The sequence below is a fragment of the Sinocyclocheilus anshuiensis genome, unplaced genomic scaffold (genome assembly GCF_001515605.1).
Source record: "Sinocyclocheilus anshuiensis isolate Anshui unplaced genomic scaffold, SAMN03320099.WGS_v1.1 scaffold288, whole genome shotgun sequence".
NCBI classification, from domain to species: domain Eukaryota; kingdom Metazoa; phylum Chordata; class Actinopteri; order Cypriniformes; family Cyprinidae; genus Sinocyclocheilus; species Sinocyclocheilus anshuiensis.
In genome coordinates, this window is record NW_015558570.1 from 250,879 (window position 1) to 258,078 (window position 7,200).

Genomic DNA, 7,200 nt, shown 5'->3' on the forward strand with positions numbered 1-7,200 from the left:
ATATATATTCATGCTTCTCACCCAGTAGTGGTCATTCTGTGGACTTTCTGTGGGCTCTTCTATGGTCTCCCCCACAGGTGTGGGCAGCAGGAGAGGAGAGGAAGGCTTTCCGTCCTCCTCTGCCTCCAGAGTGGAATTATCCTGGAGGATCTTCACGCTGAACGCTGGCACAGAGACACTGGCCTGAAAACAGCAACATTTTGTTCAATACCCTTCCAAACCACAAAGCATCCATGAACAGGCATGTCATGAAAGCCTGATTTACACAGAGCAGGGAAATGAAAACCAGCTCAAAGAGACATTGCGTGTGTAGAGCTGCCACAAGACTGATTCAAAGATCAAGAGTACCCAACCACACAAATTGCATTTGGATATGAAAAGAAACACAACCTTGTCGATCGATTTTCCAAATGGCCACAGAAAATAGCAGGACAACTTCCAGCAAAGATTCGCTGAAACAAAAAAGTACTTTTGTGATCCAGAGAGACACACTAAAATGTATCAATACTTATTTAGATAAATTCTTACCATAGGGGATGCCAAAAACTGTGAGGAACATTAGGAGTCCAATGAAAACATAAACCAGAGAGATCCACCAGCCAAACAGAAACACGTAGAGAACATTGCCACAAGTGAACAATGAACCCACTGAAACCCGAGAATAAAAGAGACTGATGTTATTACAATAAAGGGGAACAAATTGTGTGTAATCAAAGACTATAGAATACCCAAGACGTGTCACTCGTATAGTTTTGAATGGGGAAAAATGCAACGCTCAATATGGCCGCTCAATCGCAGGAAGCCCCGCCTTCTGAATGAAAGAGCCAATCGCTAATTGGTAAAGTCAGCGAGTCACTGCAGCTGCCATTAGAAGTCCCGGTTGCTATAGAAACAGTAGGCGTTCTGAGACGTGCTCTTAGGACTGCGCATGCGCACTGGCTGATCTAGCCTGAAAAATAAGCTTTTTATAACACTATTTGAGCAAAAGTAACAACATTTATGACACAGTTGTTGTCAGATTTCTTTGGTGATTTCAAATATGAAATTTAATCGTAAGCTCAGTGAACAGTTTTGGAGAATTTGATGTTTCCCCATTCAAAGATATAGGAGTTGCACTTGCATGACCGAGAGGCATTTCAAAGATAGCCGCCGAGTGACATGACTTGTCTTAAAGAGACTTTGGTGTAATGTAATGCCACATTTTTCTATTTATTGGATTTCCTTTATTTTTGTACAATAAAACATCATCAAAATAATGCAGTACAACATTTTCTAGATTTCTTCTTAAATAAAAAAGTATACTGTTGATTGCAATATACAGTACCCGTTTGAAAGAAGTTTTGATTATTTAATAAAAATAATTATATAATTAATAATAAATGCAATTAGTAATTGTTAATAATTAATTAATATCAAACAAATTTATTTTATTAACTATAATACTTCCATTTATGTTATTTCATAGTTTAATTGCTTTTTCAAATAATAGTAATAATAAAAAATGAGTAGGTATGGACAGACATTTTCCAGAGACTATACATGTACTACAGAAGGAAATGAGAAGAGCTTGGTCTAACCTGAACAAGGTTTAATAACGTTCAGCTCAGAGTAAAGCTCCTTCACAATGTTCGACCTGTCTTCAAAGGGACGCTCTGTCACATGACTCTTCCACTTCCTGAAGCCAAACTTAAATGAAGAGAACAGAATGACATCAGCATCAAAAATACGCTAAATGAAACTGGACATAAGTGCTCAGTGCACATTTACCTTATAATTATTCGCGAGTTTTTGGGCCTCAACTTCATTTTCAGCACTTATGGTGGTCTTGCACGGGTTCTCATCCCATATTTCATCCCCAAAGCTGCATGCTGTAAAGAAGTTGGAAAAACGGACAAATAAGGGGTAGTAGAATCCTGTTAGAAAGCAAGTATAGAAAAAAAACACCCTTGCTCTTTTGCAAAGTGTGTCTGGGGTCTCACTTCTCTGTGGGTGTTTCGGTGTGCAGGAGGCGCTTGTTTGCAACAAACAGGAGTGAGTGTGAGCATCGCTGGCTTCTAAGTGAACGTGAGCTACACAAACCCTGTCACAGCATGAAGCAGGCTGATGACCTCCATCATGGTCCTCTGGAGAATCTGAGGAATGAGACGAAATCATAGCATGGTTTATTATTAAGCATTTGCATCTATTTGGTTTTATTTAAATAATAATATTTTCCAAACGTATTCATTCAAATTCCGTAGAATCGGCAGCATAAAGCTGTTAATTGTGAAAAACGTAGGCTAAACGTTAATTTAACTTTAAAAACGAAAAATGTTAATTGTACCTAAAACGTAATAATGAACATGGTTCAAATATGGCTTACATGTAATTAATTGAATGCAATTATGATAAATATCTCAACCTGGTTACTGTGTATTTGAAACATACACATTGGTTTATTAGTAGTGACATAAATCTCATTTTTATGTTTCACTTATGACTGACAAATATGCATCATGTTAAGTTAATTAGTTTATGTTAAAACTGTGTCATCCAAACAAATGGAAATTTTAAATGCAATTACATACATCTTAAACATTAGGCGGCCTTATCAATTTAAAACTTAAACTTCTTTTTTGTGAAATGTTTTTCTTTAAAAAGTGTTTGCGCTTTATTTCTTTGTAATAAATTCCACTTGGTTTTATATTTTATGTAATGCAATTATATCAATACATTTTTTTAAGTGTGACTTAAATATCAAATAAAAAAGTACAGTATTTTCAATAACTGATCATACACATAATTTAAATGCATCTTGGGTGTCAACATCAACACGTTTGAATTCATATCTAGCCAAAGATATGAAATCTGCCGACAGGAAACACTTGTATAGAAATTGGGGAAGTGTAGACTGATGCGGTCTCAAGGTTTCAGTACCATTTCACAACAGAAACCTGACTGGCTGCAAATGCATTACAAGAAATCCTTTTATGAGAAATTCTGATTCATTTATGTCCAGGATAAATCACAAAACAAGTTATAAAAATCCATTAATGTGAAATACAATGGACAGTCAAGCATTATTCATGTCAAGTGAATTAATGATCATGTTACATCCAGTGTTGCATATCAAAAGTCCTAAGTAATTGGAACAAAGGTGTAACTGTCTGCTGTAATAAAATAACGCAGTGCACTATTGACAATACAAGTCAGTGGATTCTTTTTAGTCCTTCAGCTTACACAAAATGGCCTTATTTTGTATTATCGTTTACCTTGCTTGTCTGTGTCGAGTTTTCTTCTTCGCGTCTCTACATTCGTTGTCATTTCAGCACATTCACACAGTCTCGAATGACAGACAGTTCTTCTGTAATCAGCCTCATGTGATCCAAGCGCACTTACGCCGAGCGGCCGTGTTGCCAGATCTCGCTAAGAAAAATGATGCGAACTGGTCTGACGACACAAACCCAAAGTACGCTAATATCTCTCCACCAAAACAGGTCAAATAAGGCACTACCGTTTCTCGAGATTTTCAGAACACTCTTATACGATCCGAATCCGTCATACTTTCTTATGCTATGGTGTAAAATAAACGTTAAAAACGCAGCATTAAGTCGGTTATAATAAGCGGACATGGCAACCCCGTGCGAATCGCTTAATCTAATGGGAAATGTAGTTCTGATACTCATTGTATAAACGTTTGCATTTAAAACAAATTTGAAGATGCAGAGTTTGTCTTCACGTGCACCAATTCAATAAACAAAGCTTATTAAAATTTAAATATTTATTTTAAAGTACTTTCACAAAGCTGACATAAAAGTCAGAAAGCATTCCAAAATGAAATCATAGCAAATATTAAAAGTAACCACTGTTGTATAATTGCCTTATAACATGAAACAATATTTATTAAATAATGCATCCCATGTCGATATCATCATCTAGCATCAGAAAAGTCACAGTATAATCAATGCACACATTCTGTAAAAATAAGGTTCCTGGGTCATTACTACATAAGCATAACCTGAATAACCTTTGTTTAATGGTAAACTTCACTTGCATTATGCAGTACTGAAGAAACACTTATTTTGCAAGGCATTAAGATTTCTAAACACATGCAGAGATGTTACAAGGGTCCTTTCCACCACTAGTCTGGATATTACTAAAGTTTAGCAGTACTAAAGAAACACTTATTTTGCAAGGCATTAAGATTTCTAAACACATGCAGAGATGTTACAAGGGTCCTTTCCACCACTAGTCTGGATATCCAAAGCACTTAGTGTGGTCAGAAAAAAATATTTGCATTCACTTGGCAAGAAAACGTTTGGCAGTGGAGATGTTCTCGAAGGTTCTCAAACGAGGTCTGTGGTGTTCACAAATGTCTATTATATTAAGAAATATCGCTCAAAATGCCAGAGGCAGTCATTTCTTGTCCATTTTCTAACATTTTGAGAAGATACCAATGGCCTACCAAGTGGACCACCTGCTACCAGTAGATATCAAACTGCTCCACTAAGCAATTAAAGCTAGGTTGTTAGTGCAGAGCCCTAACGTTTAGGTAGGTAAACAAGCTTCTACACATTGAAAAACGGGAATATTTGGTAAAAAATGTTCTGTAAGAGGTTATGTGAGGAGTCTGGCCACCTGCGTCTTCACCTCCTCATCTGGATGGGACAGCAGCAGGGGCAGCTTACGGTGCAGCTGAGAGGAGCTGTCCAGTAGAACACAGTACAGAGAGTCCTGCCGCCTCCTCAGAGCTTCAGCCACCTGAGCAGAGGGTCTCCACGCATGCAGGTTCCCCACAAAAAACAACAGGCGGAGAAGAACAGATGTGCTTGTGCAGCCGTCAAACAACAAAATCAAAGAGGCTGGAGCCTGTGAACAGATTTACAAGTAAATGGAGGAGTTTAGTGCCAATATATAAAAGCTCTTAAAACTAAGAGAAGAACTAAATTATGGCTGAATGATGAATCAAAATAAAGCTAGAATCATGATATAGCTTAGTGCAATTATCAAATCACAAAGATTGCGATTTGAGTAAATACATGCGTTTTTCAGAGTAAAGCGCTTGCTGCAGTTTTCCGCTAAAATAAAAGGTTAACGATAGTTTAACTTTGAAAATTAAGGAATTAAGACAGCCATAATTTGTAAGGGCTTCACAACTTGGCCAAAATGTGTATATCAACATGAAAGTAAAAAAAAAAAAAAAAAATATATATATATATATATTTTTGTTTTTCAAAATACAAATGTATAAATTGCAATAGTAATATTTTATTTTGTTTAATGCATTATTTAATAATAATTCTAATCATAAAATAATAATAGATTATTTTATTTTATTTTCATGTTGACACACAAATTTTTGGCCAAACTGTAAAGTCCTACAAACAAGCACAGCAAACTTACTGCCTTATATATATATATATATATACTGTATATACTTTATATAGAAATCACACTTTAAATCACAACTGCAATTTTTATCTGAAGAAAAATATTATTTCGCCCAATCATGCAGCCCTTTGAAAATGAAGAAATTAAGACAGCCATAATTTGAAGGGCTTCACAACTTGGCCAAAAAGTTGTATATCAACAAAACAAAACAAAACAAAAATATTAAATAAATAAAAAATATTATATTATTTTTCTGTCATGTTGACATACAATTTTTTAATTGCAACTGTAATTTTTCTGAAGAAAAATCGCAATAATATTCTTTCCCCAAATTGTGCAGCCCTAAATCTACTAAATCATGGCCACAGAGTGGCCTTAAAATAGACATAAGAATCAACAGCAGGCAATGAGAAAAACTAGGACACCTAGCAACCAAGGCGATTATTTATAGATTTATCTATTTATAATCATATTGTGGTGGTATGACAGAATAGTCACTGAAACCAAGTGCACTGGATCTCACTTACAAAAAAGTGAAAGCATTACAGCAGAAACCATAAAAGACATGCTTGTTCACCTGAGCTTGCACAATATCATCCATCAGATCTGGATTGGAGGAAATATTTACTAGGACCTTCAGGACTTGGATCTGCAGGAACAGATTAACTCTTCAATACATCTGATATTGTAAACATATCATTCAATATGTTACTCCAAAATCACCTGTAGGACTTCATTGCTCACTATGAGTAGAGATAGGAGAAGGGTGATGGAATTCTTCATCAGATGCTGGTGATTATCCGTGACTGACAGATTAGTGAGCAATCGGAGCGCTGCCAGCTGAAGGTCAGAGTTCACCGGTGACATCTCAATCATCTGCATCACCGACGGGACATATATCTGACCAGAAACAAAATGGTGTTATTTTAGTATTATTTATAGTATACATTATTATAGTATTTATTAACATTTTAGGTTTTTAATTAGCTTTTTTATATTTTCAGTTTTCATTTTAGTTTTAGTCATTTTGTTGTGCTTGTCATTTTTATTCATTTTATTTCTATACAGCTTTATTTTATTTCAATTTTAGTTTTAGTACTTTAGTAGTTATTATGAGTGTATACAAATAAAAATAGACCCTTTACAGATTCAAATGATGTATTGCTCTTATTCTGTACGATCAAAAATCACAGAGTAATTTAAGTTCATTTCGGCGTTGTAAGGAAAAAACGCCGGCGCATTCGTCGACCCCAGAGGGTTAACACATACTAATGATTTCAGTTAATTGCCAAGGCAACATTTCTAATTTGCAGTCAAGTTTTTTTTTAAGTTTAAGTTTTTCCATTTAATATTTACATTTTATTTTATTTCAGTTTTATTTTAATTACTGAGAATAGTTTAAGTTAACAACACTGATCTGAAACCAGGGTATTACAGTTAACTCAAACTAAAACTAAATCCATTTTTGTTACTTGAAATTAAATAAATGTTAACTGAAATAAAAAAAAAAATCTAAAAAAACCTTAAACTTATTTTAAGCTAGTTCCAAAGGCAACATTTCTCATTTGTTTAGTACTAAAATAATAAACTCAATAACTAAAAAAAAAAACTATATACAGTCTATAATATACACTACCATTCAAAAGTTTGGGATCAGAACGATTTTTAATGTTTTTTATCTAATATGAGAAACTGTTGTGCTGCTTCATATTTTTTTGGGAACCTGTGATATTTTTTTTCAGGATTCTTTGATGAATAAAAAGTTAAAAAGAAGATCATTTATTTAAAATAGAAATCTTTTCTAACAATATACACTACTGTTCAAAAGTT

The 7,200-nt window shown here is 34.5% G+C and overlaps 2 protein-coding genes across 2 annotated transcripts in view; both read right to left on the bottom strand.

The window, feature by feature from the left end:
- cax2 (cation/H+ exchanger protein 2) overlaps positions 1 to 3,321 on the bottom strand; it is a 9,863-nt gene extending 6,542 nt beyond the window's left edge. Inside the window, exons 1-7 of the mRNA XM_016475232.1 lie at positions 3,252 to 3,321; positions 1,980 to 2,132; positions 1,768 to 1,868; positions 1,578 to 1,686; positions 529 to 648; positions 391 to 452; positions 22 to 183 (exon numbers count right to left, since the gene is read on the bottom strand). Of these exons, the coding sequence (XP_016330718.1) occupies positions 22 to 183; positions 391 to 452; positions 529 to 648; positions 1,578 to 1,686; positions 1,768 to 1,868; positions 1,980 to 2,132; positions 3,252 to 3,303 (759 nt within the window). The 5' untranslated portion in view covers positions 3,304 to 3,321. The remainder of the gene's footprint in view (positions 1 to 21; positions 184 to 390; positions 453 to 528; positions 649 to 1,577; positions 1,687 to 1,767; positions 1,869 to 1,979; positions 2,133 to 3,251) is intronic.
- An 818-nt stretch (positions 3,322 to 4,139) lies between these two features.
- Positions 4,140 to 7,200, bottom strand: part of LOC107679576 (armadillo repeat-containing protein 10-like) — a 6,007-nt gene continuing 2,946 nt past the window's right edge. The window contains exons 4-6 of the mRNA XM_016475162.1: positions 6,094 to 6,270; positions 5,948 to 6,019; positions 4,140 to 4,848 (exon numbers count right to left, since the gene is read on the bottom strand). Coding sequence (XP_016330648.1) covers positions 4,597 to 4,848; positions 5,948 to 6,019; positions 6,094 to 6,270 — 501 coding nt within the window. The 3' untranslated portion in view covers positions 4,140 to 4,596. The remainder of the gene's footprint in view (positions 4,849 to 5,947; positions 6,020 to 6,093; positions 6,271 to 7,200) is intronic.